The sequence below is a fragment of the Labeo rohita genome, chromosome 6, assembly GCF_022985175.1.
Source record: "Labeo rohita strain BAU-BD-2019 chromosome 6, IGBB_LRoh.1.0, whole genome shotgun sequence".
NCBI classification, from domain to species: Eukaryota; Metazoa; Chordata; class Actinopteri; order Cypriniformes; family Cyprinidae; genus Labeo; species Labeo rohita.
Genome location: NC_066874.1, coordinates 25359671 through 25375091, shown reverse-complemented (window position 1 = coordinate 25375091; position 15421 = coordinate 25359671). Strand labels below are relative to the sequence as shown.

At 33.2% G+C, this 15421-nt stretch overlaps 4 protein-coding genes across 6 annotated transcripts; 2 read left to right on the top strand and 2 right to left on the bottom strand.

Annotated features, from left to right (window-relative positions):
- The first annotated feature begins 1867 nt into the window (after positions 1-1867).
- tspo (translocator protein) lies at positions 1868-4751 on the top strand. The gene is made up of 4 exons (XM_051113061.1): positions 1868-2096; positions 3556-3733; positions 3852-3990; positions 4233-4751. The coding sequence occupies exons 2-4, from the start codon at positions 3561-3563 to the stop codon at positions 4407-4409; spliced, it is 489 nt and encodes a 162-aa protein (XP_050969018.1). The 5' UTR covers positions 1868-2096; positions 3556-3560; the 3' UTR covers positions 4410-4751.
- A 1115-nt stretch (positions 4752-5866) lies between these two features.
- Positions 5867-8550, bottom strand: LOC127167189 (ubiquinol-cytochrome-c reductase complex assembly factor 2). Its single transcript, XM_051113062.1, has 4 exons — positions 8355-8550; positions 7923-7997; positions 6643-6712; positions 5867-6273 (listed from the first exon to the last, which is right to left on the bottom strand). Exons 1-4 carry the CDS (start codon positions 8490-8492, stop codon positions 6167-6169), a joined length of 390 nt encoding a protein of 129 aa, XP_050969019.1. The 5' UTR covers positions 8493-8550; the 3' UTR covers positions 5867-6166.
- A 72-nt stretch (positions 8551-8622) lies between these two features.
- tomm6 (translocase of outer mitochondrial membrane 6 homolog (yeast)) lies at positions 8623-9352 on the top strand. Its single transcript, XM_051113065.1, has 3 exons — positions 8623-8832; positions 8962-9088; positions 9185-9352. The coding sequence occupies exons 1-2, from the start codon at positions 8738-8740 to the stop codon at positions 9056-9058; spliced, it is 192 nt and encodes a 63-aa protein (XP_050969022.1). The 5' UTR covers positions 8623-8737; the 3' UTR covers positions 9059-9088; positions 9185-9352.
- On the bottom strand, positions 9350-14565 carry si:ch73-15b2.5 (rho guanine nucleotide exchange factor 19). 3 transcript variants are annotated; one of them, XR_007827958.1, is made up of 12 exons: positions 14254-14564; positions 13901-14032; positions 13710-13786; positions 12868-13118; positions 12613-12773; positions 11126-11278; positions 10912-11041; positions 10744-10818; positions 10540-10632; positions 10311-10462; positions 10069-10211; positions 9350-9538 (listed from the first exon to the last, which is right to left on the bottom strand). XR_007827958.1 is itself a non-coding variant. In XM_051113042.1 (12 exons), exons 1-12 carry the CDS (start codon positions 14400-14402, stop codon positions 9496-9498), a joined length of 1536 nt encoding a protein of 511 aa, XP_050968999.1. In that variant the 5' UTR covers positions 14403-14565; the 3' UTR covers positions 9350-9495. The 3 variants fall into 3 exon arrangements, 2 of the variants coding, with proteins under 2 accessions (XP_050968999.1, XP_050968998.1); XM_051113042.1 differs by having other exon boundaries at positions 10069-10233; positions 10356-10462; positions 14254-14565; XM_051113041.1 differs by having other exon boundaries at positions 10069-10233; positions 14254-14563.
- Between the last annotated feature and the right edge of the window lie 856 nt (positions 14566-15421).

Sequence of the window (15421 nt, the reverse complement as noted above, 5' to 3'; positions counted from 1 at the left end):
TTCTCATCTGCTGTTAGTGTATTAAAACATTATTTTTATGATATCATAGTTGCTAGTTTAACAGCTGCAGACACTCAGGAAAATTCAAATAGAAACAAAAATACAGAAAAATGCAAAAGCAGGCTAAATGCAGATGTGCTGAAAGCTTTTTAATTACAGCATGTTCATTTTGATAACACTTTACAATAAGATGTGATTTGTTAACATTAGTTAATGTATTAACTAACTTAAACAAACAATAAACAATACATTTATTACACTATTAAGCTTTGTTAATGTTAGTTAATAAAAAATGCAGCTGTTCATTTTGTATTCAAGTTAGTTGCACAATGCATTAACTAATGTTAAAAAACACAACTTGTTATTTTAATAATGCATTAGTAAATGCTGAAATTAACATTAACTACGATAAATAAATTCTTTGGTATTAGTGTTTATTCTTAGTTCATGTTAACTAATTGTTAACTAATGCATTGTAAAGTGTCTAAAATGTCATGTTAAAGATTATTATTTTTTCTGTTTTGCATAAACTGTTTTTGAGAATAATAGAATAATAAATAATAATTGTGCTAAAACATCTTTATGTCAGGAATACATAATGCAAACACTACTTTATTTTATTGAACAAATTAAATATAAAATTTCATCATCAATCCTAAGGTTAAACCAAGGCGCACGTGTTTTCTGAGATTGGTTGATTGCAAAAATCTAATTAAACTTTAATCAACTGAAGTTGATTATAAAGCCATTTAGTTTTTATTAATTAAGATTTTCATTCTTTCTCTTTCTCATTTTTTTTTTTCAATAGGAAGAAATACATTGTATGGGTCAAAATTATTGTTTTGTCTTTTATGCCAAAAATCGCTAGAAGTAAAGGTCATGTTCCATGAAGACATTTTGTAAATTTCCTACTGTAAATATATCAAAACTTAATTTATGATAGTAATATGCATAGCTAAGAACTTCATTTAGACAACTTCAAAGGTAATTTTCTCAGTATTTTACTTTTTTTGCACCACTCAGATTCCAGATTTTCAAATAGTTGTATCTCATATCATGACAAACCATACATTAATGGAAAGCTTATTTATTCAGTTTTCAGATGATGTAGACATCTCAATTTAAAACAAATTGACCCTTACGACTGGTTTTGTGGTCCAGGATCACATTTCTTAATAAATAAATTCACAATAAAAATTCATTTGAAAAACAAAAATATAAATTTATTTCAATTACTTACTTTCTAATGACATGAATAAACTAGTTTATCCTACAGAGAAGTTCATATAACCATGTTAAAATAATGAACTGAGGAAATGATTTACCACAGAATTGTGATACACAGTAGCTTATTGTGCACATCTTCATGAAGTAGCCTAATGTTTTGAATGAATTACAATAACAAAGCATTGCAAATTTTTAATAGCCATAATGTGCATTATATGTTACAAAAAAGAGGCTTTGGCAAGATTACTGTATCTCTCATAGAAAGTCTAATAAAAAGCCTACAGAGGGAGTCATGTTCATGGTCGTGTAGACTACAATTCTGCATGTTTGCACGTTTCCTTGGAGCTCAGATTAAGGGAACACAAATTTTCCATGAGATCTTCGCATTCATTTGCATATAATATTCACGCATGGTCATTATTCATTAAATCTATACATATATAAACACATTACACAACAGTTATTTATATATTTATTGGTTCTGTTGTCGTCTTTGAGGCAGCAAACGGTTTGTCGATTCTGGCAGGTCTTTCGTACTACTGATATTTGATCCATACGTCAAAGCTAATTTGCAAAACTGACATCTGTGCCAGCGCGGCGCCGCGTTGATTTTCTTGAACACACCATTCATTACTATGCTGAGTGATCGTTTCACAACATGAGGAAGCGGCAGATGTTTACATGCCTCTCTAGTGGCCAACGTTTCAGTAGTATTGTCTCTAAACGAGAGCAGCCTGTCCTTCTTGCACGCCCACTGAGTGTTACACAAACTTATATCATGATTTCAAGATCACTCCGGTCATAGAGGGCCATTGAGACGAGCTCTTCTTCGCATAAGCATCGAACAGCGCTTCGACCTCTCAATTCAGGTAAAGACAACAGCATTGTTAGCTTGTAAAACAGACAAACTGCTTTGCTATTTCTCTTGTTAGTCCGTCGTTTGAATTTGTGAACTAAATTCCACCATCTGCATCGCGCGTTGAATAATGTACTGCTGAGCACCTTGTGACTAACATTATGCAAACCCGTCATGCTGTTTATAATTATTTGCACGAAAGAAAGTCTTTTGGGGTCTATGCGAGGTTTTCATCACTATCTTGTATAAAACAAACACGGTTGTCATACAGTACGTGCGTTAAGTGGCTCCTACAGTAGGACAAACTGAACTGGCAATGAACCAACTTTGTTTTGTAACCATGAATTCTTAATAATTTGGAAGTTTATTCAAATAATTTAAAACAGACAAGTTTTAGATCGTGTACGATAGCATATTTAATATTAATAATATTTTTATTAAAGTGTGCCAAAATGCATTTAAATTGGAAAACAGTTCAACTGACTTTTTTTTGTTTACCAACATATATAGCATTATCATATTTAAATATATTTTGCTGATATTATCAGTCAAAAGTTTTTGAACAGTAGGATTTTAATATTTTTTTAAAGTAGTCTCTTCTGCTCACCAAGCCTGTATTTATAGGATCCAAAGTACAGCAAAAACAGTACAATTTTGATTTTTTTTTTTTACTATTTAAAATAACTGTTTTCTATTTGAATATATTTTAAATTGTAAGTTATTCCTGATTTCAAAGCTGAATTTTTAGCATCATTACTCCAGTCACAGGATCCTTCAGAATTTATTTTGATTTGCTGCTTAAAACACACTTTTATGTTGAAAACAGTTAAGTATAATTTTTTACTTTTTTTTTTTTTTTTTAAATGGAAAGTTCAGAAGAACAGCATTTATCTAAAATATCAATCTTTTCTAACATTATAAATGTCTTTATCATCACTGAATCCTGAAAAAAATTTACTCAACTGTTTTAAATATTATTATTAATAGTAATAATAATAAATGTTTCTTGAACAGCAAATCAGCATATTAGAATGATTTCAGGATCATATGAAACTGAAGACTGGAGTAATGATGCTAAAAATATAGTTTTGATTGCATTAATAAATTACATTTTAAAGGCAAAATAAAGGCAAGCTTGGTGAGCAGAAGAGACTTCTTTAAAAAAAAAAAAAAAAAAAAAAAATATATATATATATATATATATAAAAATCTTACTGTTCAAAAACTTTTGACTGGTAGTGTATGTAAGATTTGTGCATCAAGCTAATATTGCATTTATTGTGAGATAAGGCTGTTGTCCTAATTTTAACTTACTGTAAGTGTAAATGAGCCCTAAGCTACTATTGACATCTTAGTCTCACATTCTGTGGAGATAAACATACTCTTAGAGAAATTACTCTAGAACTTACATTATGTGTTACATAATATGCATAGTCACATGTTAAGTAACCTTAATTTGCCGGTTCGTATAGAAAAGATGTGGATTCCTATGCTGAGTTTGACTGCCCTGCCACACGTTGGTGGGATATTTGGAGGTATAATCACACGGAAGGAGGTGAAGACCTGGTACACCACGCTGAAAAAACCCTCATGGAGGCCACCTAATGCTGCCTTCCCAGTGGTGTGGACCACTCTCTACACTGGCATGGGGTTTGTTCAAACACTGGCCACTTACACATTTAGTAACTTTAACAGAAGCTGTAGTTACCTTTTAAAAGTTAATGAGTAACTAACCAGATGGTGTAAATGATTTTTTCTTTATTTAAAGCTACGGTTCATATCTTGTGTGGAAAGAGCTTGGAGGCTTCACCGAGGATGCACTGGTACCACTGGGACTCTATGGGATGCAGTTGGCACTTAATTGGGCCTGGACTCCCATCTTCTTTGGCGCTCACAACATTAAACTGGTGAGTTTCAAACATCCTTCTGTTATTTCAGTTAAAATATTGAGAAACTACTTTAAGGGTAAACCAGGAACCAGTTTCTCTAGTCTTGAGATAGTATCCGAGGTTTTTGTGAAGGCTTTAAAAAACTGTCATTCCAAACCTGTATGCATTTCTTTCTTCTGACAAACACAAAAAGCTAATTTGACGAAGTTTATATAAATCTTATATGATTAACTATAATGTTGTTCTTTTTTCATATCCAGGCAATGATAGAGATAGTGATGCTGACTGGCACAGTGGCAGCTACAATGGTGTCTTGGTATCCCGTCAGCCGCACTGCAACACTTCTCATGGTACCATACTTGGCCTGGCTCTGCCTCGCTACCACCCTCAACTACTGTATTTGGAGAGACAATCCAGAACCCAAAAAAGACGACTGAAGAGGCCAATAAAACAAACACTATTCTAACTAACACTGACTAACAGACTAGAATAAAAATGCAATCATGCTTTATTTTCCATGTTAGCCATTTTGAAGTTACAGTTTAATGAAGAACTTAGTTTATTTTTCAACTTGACTTAAAATTTTGTAATTCACAACGTGTCATTTTTATAAGAGAAGGTAATAAACTGAATGTTCTGACGCTTCCATTAATGCTTCTATTAAAACTTGTTCCATCAGCTCACTTAAGTTCAGCGTTTTACAGGCTTTTCTGATAACAGAAAAATGTTTTGCGTGTTTCCTGCCTTATTTTTATGAATAAAAATGTTTTCATGACTGATTTCTTGAAAGGTGATTTAGTTAAAACACTGCACATGAATTTTATTTCAAACACCTAGCTCTGGTCATAAACCTTTGTGGTTGTGCAAGGGTGGTGGTTTGGCAGTTTTTATCTTATAGCTATCTTTTGTGAACATATTTTGTATCATGGCACATACCATATTATCAATATCTGCCAGAAAATTCCTCAGTATGCATTAGGTTTGTGATATGTCACTTTTCAGTGCAACTTTCTATTACTGAGCTGCACTGCAGCTGTTATGCCATCATAACCTTAAAATATATATAAAAAAATCACTAACACTAATTATAATTATTGTAAATTATAAAACAATGCATTTTATTTAATACTTTATACTAACATTTTAAAATGGTGCACACAATCAGCCAATACAACTAGTTAATCAGCCAAAAATTATTAACCAATTATGTTTTTTTACTAGTGGGTGCAGGACTATAGAAGTCAACATTTGAAGTGAATCAAAACCTTTCATCAAAGTCACTAAAACCAAAACAATACCAGTTCTTGTCTTAGGACAACTTTGCTAAACTTTTTTGATCCACTTCAGATGTTGACTACTGTATACATTTCATTTATGTAAGTGAGTACAGCTAAATAAACTGTTATATTATACCCAAAAGAATCTTCATAAAGTGGACTACCAACGAAATTTATAAAAATTTGGGGACAATAATTATTTAGACACTTTGACCCAACTATATTTTGCTTAATTGCTAATGCGACCTTTTTACATCACAGATTTAACAAAATTAAGCATTGCTTGGTAATTGGTCAATGAAGTATTGATAGTTGTGTAAACATTGTTGTACAAACAGTTGTTTTTTCATTTTTTAGTTAACTGTAATCCATTACATACCTTTCTATCAAAGTGATCTGACATTATCGAGATTAATTTGTTCTGACACAGTTTAACTCAGAGTTCTTGTCATATTTTATTTTACCATTTTCTGCACTATAGCAAAGTAACCATCATAATGTGAGAAATGTTGAAAGTGTCTGAATAAATTTTGGTTTGATTGTATGAGCAAAAACCATAAAGAATGTACATAATTCAGCATTTAACCAGTGAAATTAAAACAAGAGAGATACTAGACTGTTTGTATGGGAAATACAAAAAGTATTTATTTGCATTCTGGGTTCACAAAAAAGAATGCTACAAAACTGAAAAGAATATTCTGTAAAATTGAATATTGTTTTTCCTGATCGGTCACATTTCTCCAACTTTAACACAGCTCTCCAAATAAAACCGTCAGTTTTACTTCTTGGAAGTTTCTGTTCAACTATCAACATGATGAGAGCTACAGCTGTTAGAAGCGAAGATCTACATACACACCATAATTGTTTTATTTGAAAAAGTGCAAAGGAGAATAAATAAGATCTGTGCAGTACGATGATTATTTTTCAGTTTTCTCAGGGGTTCCATCTTCAGGTTTGGAGGAGAAGCGGTCCATTAGTGTCTTCCACAATCCCTTCTTCTCCTCATCTGTCTGCTGCATATTTCCTACAAAACAAAGAAATGACAAAATGAAGTAAAATGTCTTTCTTTTTACTTTCTATTAATCAAAGGATCTTGAAGAAAAAAAAAAATGTTTTGATAAAAGGAAACATTACAATATACCAAATCAGCATACTGGAATATTTTCATGTGATGAGAAATTTAATACTTAAGTAATAGCTTCTGAAAATTCAGCTTTGCCATCATAAGAATAAATTTAAACACAGATATTTTAAATTGTATTATTTCACAATATTACTGGTTTTAGTTTCTTACTAATCAATTAAATGGAGCATTGGTGCAAATACGAGTTAAACAACCAGTTAGTGTAGCTTAATGGAAAATTTCTGACAGCTGAGCTCAAGAAATCCTCACCTGTTGCCAATAGCATTCGGCACTCTTCCACTGTTACACCTGTGAAACTTGTATCTTTTGCCCGTGGAAACTGAACACAAATAAACCAAAATGTTATGATGCAGTCACATTATAAAACTTGGGTTAATAAAATTAACAAAATGAGTGGCATTCTATTAAAAACAAAAATGTGAGGATAGGTGTTTAGACAGAATAAATCCAAATGAGTTCATACTGTAACGGTCCTAATCTGCTCCAAAGTCCTGACAGAATATGCAAGCTATGCATCTCTTTCAAAAGACAATAAAGATACTAAAATAACATCTCTAATGGACACAGGTCAGTTAAAATGCAGTTGAAATCAAAAGTTTACATACACCTTGCAAAATCTGCAAAATGTTAAATATATTACAAAAATAAGAGGAATCATAAAAATAACATGCATTTTGTATGTAGTACCGACGTGAATAAGATTTCACATAAAAGACGTTTACATAGTCCACAAGAGAAAATAATAGTTGAATTTATAAACATGACCCTGTTCAAATGTTTACATACACTTGATTCATAATACTGTGTTGTTACCTGAATGATCCACAACTGTGATTTTGTTTTTTTTTAGTGATAGCTGTTCATGAGTCTCTCATTTGTCCTGAACAGTTAAACTGCCCACTGTTCTTTAGAAATATCCTTCATGTCCCACAAATTCTTTGGTTTTTCAGCATTTTTGTGTATTTGAACCCTTTCCAACAAAGACTGTATGATTTTGAGATCCATCTTTTCACACCGAGGACAACTGAGGGACTCATATGCAACTATTACAGAAGGTTCAAATGCTCACTGTTGCTCCAGAAGGAAACATGATGCATTAAGGGGGGTAAAAATTTTGGAAAAGGGTTTAAACAGACTAAAATGCTGAAAAACCAAAGACTTTGTAGGACCTGAAGGATCTTCCTGAAGAACATTCAGGTAACACAGTATTAAGAATCAAGTGTATGTAAACTTTTAAACGGTTACTAGTACTAAAAAAAGAAAAAAAAAAAAAAAAAAAAAAACACACAACAACACACAACATGTATTTTGTATAATCCCTTTTATTTTGCTAAAATTATTAACATTTTGCAGATTCTGCAAGGTGTATGAAAACTTTTGACTTCAGCTGTTAATCTAATGATGGAAAAAAAATAAAAATAAAATACAGATGCCCCATTTCTAATATCGAAGTTCAACAACTCTGTCATGTAGATGGCTCTGCTCTTCATAAAATTTTTAATCTAAAGCATCAAAAATTTGTGACTCACCTTTTCTTTGTACACATTACTGTTGATGCGAGCCAGACTTTCATACATCTGATCACATTTCTCTGGATCTGAAATCTAAATTGAAACAAATCAACATTGAAAATGGTGCATAGGACATTTGTATTGTTGCTTAAATAATTTTGAGAAAGAGTGTTTACAAGAAAACATAACACAAGAAAGGGCTTTATTGCCAAGTGTACTTGCACACACGCAATGGTTTTTTTTTTGTTTTTGTGGGAATGAAGTTTGCAGTGCACACAAATACAACAAGACAGTTCAAGGGCACTATACTTAAACCAAAATATACTAATAAAAAATGTCAGTGACTAATGAAAGCATGAATATACAATATAAAAGATGACATTTGACTTCATCATATAACTTGCAAGGGCTGCAATAAAGAGTAAATCATGCATTAATTAACTCCAATACCTGTGTATTCTCGCCTTCTCGGAAAGCACTAGCGACTCTTTGTCGTAGAAATGTTCCTAAATCTCTCCCTTTCTTTGATTCGTCCTTTGGCCATTCCTCGCATAGCTTTAGAAAACGACGGTATCTGGTGGCAGCCATGATTTCAACACAGGAATTGGAGGTGGTGGTGCGTTTCACAACTGCAATCTGTAAGCCGTGGAGGGTCAAACCGTACGGCGTTTCAAAATGCATTCCTTATATTGTCTGTCTATACGGCTTGTTCCAGTCGAGGATCCGTAGCGCGATACTGTTAACCTCGTGGTTTGCCGTAGAATTCTCAAGGTAATATCAAAGAGCCTCTGGCTTGCTTGGATAACACGAATTTATCCAACGTTACAAATAAAATGAGCGGAAAGAAAGCAGAAGGGCGATCAGCTGGTGTGATGGGGTGGATAAGCTCAGCCTGCCGATTCGCGGCGGACAGAAATGATTTCAGAAGGTGTGTTACTGTTTTAAATGATATACGAAGCTTGCGTTGCGTGCAATTCACATGCGCGAAATTATGTTTAAATGTAGCTTTGAATATTTGTCAGCATATGTAATCATTTCCTTTGTTTTATTGTTACAGGAATCTCCTTGTAAACCTAGGTTTATTTGCAGCGGGTGTTTGGGTCGCAAGAAACCTTTCAGATTTTGACTTGATGTCTCCTCAGCCAGTCACGTAGTTCCCTATCAACAAAAATGGACATTAACAGGTGAAATAACAAATCGTGAGACCATTGTTCATCCCTAAACATCTAACATAGATCTGAGACTTAACTCTGTTCTTGTCTTTTGTCTTTTCATGATAGGTGGTGCTGAAATGGAGGAACAGAGACATTTTCTACTGAGGGTCTTGTTGAACGAGCCCATTCAACTCTGAAGGGAATAGGGAATCTCAGCAATTGGATTAATACAACTGTAAATTTCTTCTGTACATTCATTGTTTTGTTGAAATAAAGCTCACGTTGAAACAGTTGCTTATAGCCTTTTATTTAAGAATATACATATTAATATTAAAATATTCAAATCTAAAATATCCATTACAGTTAGTATTTCAGAGCACTTAATGGTGCCTATTTAAGAGCATCCTCCTTTGTTGCGTTTCCAGACTTGCAGTTAACTATTTTGAAGAGAAAACTTTCATCCAGGTGTCTTTTTCTAATCTGAGGACACATAATTATCATTTTAGAATTTACCTTACATAAGAATTTAGATTTGCAAACAAAAATGCTCACTCAAGATGAATACTTGGATTACACAATATGTGACCCTGGACCACAAAACCAGTCATAAGGGTCAATTTTTCAAAATTTCAAAGCTGAATAAGCTTTCCATTGATGTATGGTTTGTTAGGACAATATTTGGCAGAGATGCAACTATTAGAAAAAATTAAATGTTGAGGAAAAAAAAAAAAAAAAAAATAAAAAAATCACCCTTTAAAGTTGTCCAAATGAATTTCTTAATGCTAATCAAAAATTACGTTTTTATATATTTACAGTAGGAAATGTACAAAATATCTTCATGGAACATGATCTTTACTTAATTTCCTAATGATTTTTGGCATAAAATAAAAATCTATAATTTTGACCCATACAATGTATTTTTGGCTATTGCTACAAATAAACCCCAGCGACTTAAGACTGTTTTGTGGTCCAGGGTCACATATATTGTTTTGCCAAGACACGCAAGTTACCTCTTGTGTGCTGCCAGTATTAGAGCAGTGGAAGTCCTATTGTGGTTCTTAGTCAGATGGAGCAGGAAGGATTCAGGAGCCAATCCCAAAATCGTTGTTTTGATTTCCTTCACGCACACATGATCAGGAAACAGTGCATGGTCCTGCACAACATACTTGTGTCCACTAATCAGAGTATGAAAAACAACAATAAAAAACAAAACTAGGCGGTTAGTAAAATAAGATCTTTTAGCAGACCATACCTTTTAACAGAGAGGAGTAGAAGATCATTGAAAAGGTGTATGTACACATCTTTGCGAGCAACTACAGAGGCTTTGTGACTGCCACCAACAATTAGATGTTTCAAAGTTCCCTCCTGAATCAAATGACGCCCTCTGGTGATTAATGGAATTGCCTGATTGAGAACAGAAAGAAATGTTTAAAAATACAACAGCAGAAAAATGGGAATTATATTAACAAGATATTTTATACCTTAACATTTCCGAAGTCCACTAACTTGTCCAAGCAAACAAGCAGCTCTGTCCTCTTCATTTGTTGGACACTTCTGTCACACTCTTCCACTATCTATACATTTAAATGCATTCATTTGTAAGGTAACATGGTTTGCATGTAATGACGTGATTGTCATGGTATAAAATAGCATCTAATTCTGATCATTTGTCTTCTAAAGCCTACCTTACGAACAGCTTCAATGGCTTCCTTTAGATTAGGGACATTAGAACAACCACCTTTAGCTCGCTTGAGGATGTTCTAAATCAAAATAACAAAATATTCATGTTCAGTAAACAGGATGTTCTTTAAAGAGTCTGAACATCACTCTGGTCTGTATAAAGGAAAGCCAACCTCAAGTAAGAGTGTCATTCTTGTGATCCTCTGGAAAGGAAGAATCAGGAAAGACTTGAGCGTTTGTCTCTGGCACTGTGGATCTTTCTCTAGTTTCTTCAGGATCAGTGCAAATTTTTTATTTCCCTGCCTGGTGGAGGGTGTAAAATGGTGATCAGAATGCTAGCATCCCATAAAATTAAATTGATATGTTCAATATGAAAAATGAACAAACAGCAGCTGAGTGATAAGAGCCTCCTGGTACATCATGTTGGTGATATACGGCACATAGACTTTTTGGAAGCCTTGCTGGTGATTCAAAACAATATCGCCAACCTGTGACATCACCACATCCTCTCCAAGATGGGACTCCATGTCCTGCAGAAACCTAAATTAACCAAAATAAAATTATACACTACCAGTCAAAAGTATTTGAACAGTATTTTTAATGTTTTCTAAAGAAGTCTGCATTTATCTGATTCAAAGTACACCAAAAACAGCACAGTTTTAAAAAATATTTTTACCATTTAAAATAACTGCTTTCTATTTGAATACATTTTAAAATGTAATTTACTCCTGTGATCAAAGCCAAATTTTCAGCATCATTACTCCAGTCTTCAGTGTCACATGATCTTTCATGAATGAAATCTAATATGCCGATTTGCTGTTCAACATTATTTATTATCCTTAAGATGTAAAACAGTTGAGTGCATTTTTTTAGGATTCTTTGATGAATAGAAAGATACAAAGATCAGCATTTATCTGAAATAAAAAGCTTTTGTAACAATATACACTATACCATTCAAAAGCTTGGAGCCAGTACAATTCTTTTTTTATTTATGCATTTTTTTTAAAGACATTAAAGACATTAATACTTTTAATTAGCAACGATGCTTTAAATTGATCAAAAGTGACTATAAAAGACATTTATAATGTTCCATATTTGTTTCAGAAAATCAGAATATTAGAATGATTTCTGAAGGATCATGTGACTGGAGTAGTGATGCTAAAAATTCAGCTTTGTAAACACAGATAAACTACATTTTCAAATGGAAAACAATTTAAAATTGTATTTTAATAGTATAAGTGTTATATTAAGTGTTGTATTAAATAGTTCTGTGCTTTGGATCAAATAAATGAAGGCTTGGTGAGCAGAAAATACTTATTTAAAAACATTAAAAAAATCATACTGTTCAAAAACCTTTGACTTGCAGTGTATATAGTCAACAAAACTAAATTAGCTAAAAGCATTAGTAAAAACAGTAATCTTGGTTAATATAATTTTTAATAACTGTTTTCTTGTTTAAATATATACACGTTCAAGGCTCAGAAAGGGCATCGATAAAATAGTCCATGTGCCATCAGTTGTTCAACCTTAATTTTACGACGCTATGAGAATACAAAAATAACGATTTTATTGAACAATTCCTTCTCTTCCGTGTCAGTCTTCGATGCGCGTTCGCGAAAGTACCACGATGCAATCATGTGGTGCTGCTGATGCAGGATCTTACGGGTTTGGAACGACATGAATTATAATTAATTACAGAATTATAGTACAGTAATTAATAACAGAATTATAATTTTGGGGTGAACTATCCCTGTAATTTAAATTATTTATTATACAGATATTTGTATTCAACAATCAGTGAGACCAAGTGCATAATAATGCATCTTTCATACATGAAATTCTATTGTTTTGCACATTTAAGTACTTATCCTTACTTTTCACTGACTCTGCAGACGTCCTTTAGGTTTGAGAACAGAACATGATGCTGCACACGGGAGAGGATCTGTTTGAGTTCTGCAGAGCACTGAAACACATTCAGTGCTACTATCAGACTCTTCTGATATGAGGCCTCTGACACAATCAGCTCAAAAATGGCCTAAACAAAGAGTACAGAAACAGAGGGATAAGTACTGTGGCAGACAAGACCAAGGTCACATTTAGTAGTCTTGTTGGTCTCCTGCAATGCGCACCTCCTGAAGCTGGATCTCATGTGCACTGAGGGAGTTTAGCAGACTCTTTACTTGCGGTAGCTCCTGCCATAGAGCGTATGGCTTAGCCTGTAGTCCTGGTGGGCTCAAGACAGGGGTCGGGCTTATTGCAGGGGGAGTTTTCAGACCAGAAAGACGCACAGATGCCGCCAATTCTGAAAGTCCAGTATGCTGTGCTCGGTGTAAATCCTTCCTCACAGCGTTCATCCAATACTCCTGATACAAAGGGACCGCTAGGAAAACAAAATTTGAGCAGATAAAAGAAATAGAAAATATATCAGCAAAACATGCATGTGTTTTTGTTGAGCATTGTATGAGATACATCAGGCTTTTATGGCTAATGGAAGATGAAATTTGAATAGTAATGTAAATCAAGGAGATCCTTATTACAGTATAGCAGACTACTTTCATACATTTCCCAATAATGTCTTAGTAAGATGATATTTTAATGCTTTTATGATCGAAGCACTGTAGTTTTAAGTGTGGGGGCAAAACATAAAATCCAAAGCAATTCAATGATAATTTAGAGATGAACAAATAAATGTTTCTTAAAAGCCTTCATTTGATGCATATTAACCATTTCTCTATTTAAAAAAATGATGGCTAATCAAGTACACCATCTTAATAATTTATGTCAATATAAAATATGCTGATAATTTAGAGTCCTTAGAAATTCAGGCATCAAATATTATACAGTGGCCTTAAGATTAAGGTTAAGCAAGTGATCAGTTTTTTTGTCTTTCGATAGATGAAATGTGACCAGCATGATACATATGACACAGTATCTGGTTGACAGTTTTGATGAGATTCATCTGTAAACTTACAACAGTTGATGTACTCCGATTCAAACTGGGCAACGTACGTTTCCTCTTGCTGAGAACTGACTTCCGTAGCATCTGCCCTGAAAATGATTGAAAAGAAACAACTTTATTTTTGTAAAATGTTGATGTTCGGACAGAAATTAATAGTCATTTCAGGATGTCTTAATTGTCATTTTGTGATTCACAAATGTTACCTTTCCACACAATCCATGTCAGAAGATTTCAAGATGGAGCTCTCCAGAGAGAAGACGGATGAAAATAGCATAGAGTTCCATAACTGTGAGCTTGCAACAGATCTAAGAGCTTCCGCAAACCCTTCAGATGTGCTAAGAAAAAAAGAGATCAGGATGAATTCAACACAGCATCCTGGCGCCATCCGAAACGTTTTTAAAAAGACGCATTACAAGCCTTGAACCTTATCGTGAGGGAGACGGTTAAAAGAAAGTAAACAATAAGTAGTTATGGTTGTTTTGATATCAGGCCATGCTAGAACATAGAAACAACAAACAAATATAATATTTATTATTAACTTCTTTTGATTACATACCAGTAAAGTCCTCCAGACGCTTCACAGTTCTCCACATTTGTTTCAGGGTTGTTTTTCTCCAGTTCAGGACGATCAGTGTCACCATCTAATGCTTTTGTAACAGCATCTCTGTCGGGCCAGATTCTCTCATCCTCCATGACATGAGCCATACGAACACAGCAAACTTTCAAACGGCCTAATAACGTTTAAACGTAATATTGAATTTGAATTTAAAATTCGAATTGTCGCAGTCCACACACCTTTTTCACACACGGAGTCACCGGAGTCTGTGACTAATTGATTCGGAAGACCGTCCTCACCTGTCCAACCAATTTTACACCATTTGATTGGGCGTTGCCTTGACGATGAAGATCACTTTATTATTGGCTGAACCGAAGGAAACGAAGAAAATGTGTCATATTACTTCTTTTTTTTTTTTTATAACGTTTTTAGATAAAGTCATTGTCATCACATTACACACTGTATACATTTTTTGAAGATGGAAACAAAATAAAGATTATTTAAATACGTTTTACAAGAAAATACAATTTCAATCTATTTCAAAATGTCACTTTTAATTCAACGTGTTTCTTGCCGTCTCTTGAATAGACGAATAGATACACTGTCGAATAGATAAACTCTGTCAAATCGCTTAATCGCATTCAAAATAAAAGTTTGTGTTTGCATATTCTATGTGAGTATTTATATATACATATAAATATACACAGTACATTATATATACATACATACATACATACATACATGTGTGTGTGTGTGTGTGTGTGTGTGTGTATACACTACCGTTCAAAAGTTTGGGGTCAGTACATTTTTATTGTTTCTTTTTTCTTTTTTTTTTTTTTTAAAGAAATTAATACTTTTATTCACCAAGGATGTATTAAGTTAATAATTAAAAGTTTATTAAAAGTTAATAATAAATAATTTACATTGTTATAAAATATTTATATTTTGAACACTGTACTTTTTAAACTTGTTATTCATGAAAGAATCCTGAAAAAAAAAAAAAAAAAAAAAAAAATCACAGGTTCCAAAAAATATTTGGCAGCACAACTGTTGATATTATCCAACATTGATCATTCTAATAATAAATCTGCATATTAGAATGATTTCTGAAGGATCATGTGACACTTAAGACTGGAGTAACAGCTGATAAAAATTCAGCTTTTCATCA

Excerpts from the sequence above, each read along its gene's own strand:
- tspo (XM_051113061.1), top strand. The coding sequence starts at position 3,561 with ATGTGGATTCCTATGCTGAGTTTGACTGCCCTGCCACACGTTGGTGGG. Across the intron at positions 3,734-3,851 it reads ACTCTCTACACTGGCATGGG|CTACGGTTCATATCTTGTGT; the intron begins GTTTGTTCAAAC and ends CTTTATTTAAAG. Across the intron at positions 3,991-4,232 it reads GCGCTCACAACATTAAACTG|GCAATGATAGAGATAGTGAT; the intron begins GTGAGTTTCAAA and ends TTTCATATCCAG.
- si:ch73-15b2.5 (XM_051113041.1), bottom strand. The coding sequence starts at position 14,402 with ATGGCTCATGTCATGGAGGATGAGAGAATCTGGCCCGACAGAGATGCT. Across the intron at positions 13,787-13,900 it reads GACATGGATTGTGTGGAAAG|GGCAGATGCTACGGAAGTCA; the intron begins GTAACATTTGTG and ends AATCATTTTCAG. Across the intron at positions 12,774-12,867 it reads ATGAGATCCAGCTTCAGGAG|GCCATTTTTGAGCTGATTGT; the intron begins GTGCGCATTGCA and ends CTCTTTGTTTAG.
- LOC127167189 (XM_051113062.1), bottom strand. The coding sequence starts at position 8,492 with ATGGCTGCCACCAGATACCGTCGTTTTCTAAAGCTATGCGAGGAATGG. Across the intron at positions 7,998-8,354 it reads GAGAAGGCGAGAATACACAG|ATTTCAGATCCAGAGAAATG; the intron begins GTATTGGAGTTA and ends GTTTCAATTTAG. Across the intron at positions 6,274-6,642 it reads CCGAATGCTATTGGCAACAG|GAAATATGCAGCAGACAGAT; the intron begins GTGAGGATTTCT and ends TTTGTTTTGTAG.
- tomm6 (XM_051113065.1), top strand. The coding sequence starts at position 8,738 with ATGAGCGGAAAGAAAGCAGAAGGGCGATCAGCTGGTGTGATGGGGTGG. Across the intron at positions 8,833-8,961 it reads GACAGAAATGATTTCAGAAG|GAATCTCCTTGTAAACCTAG; the intron begins GTGTGTTACTGT and ends TTATTGTTACAG.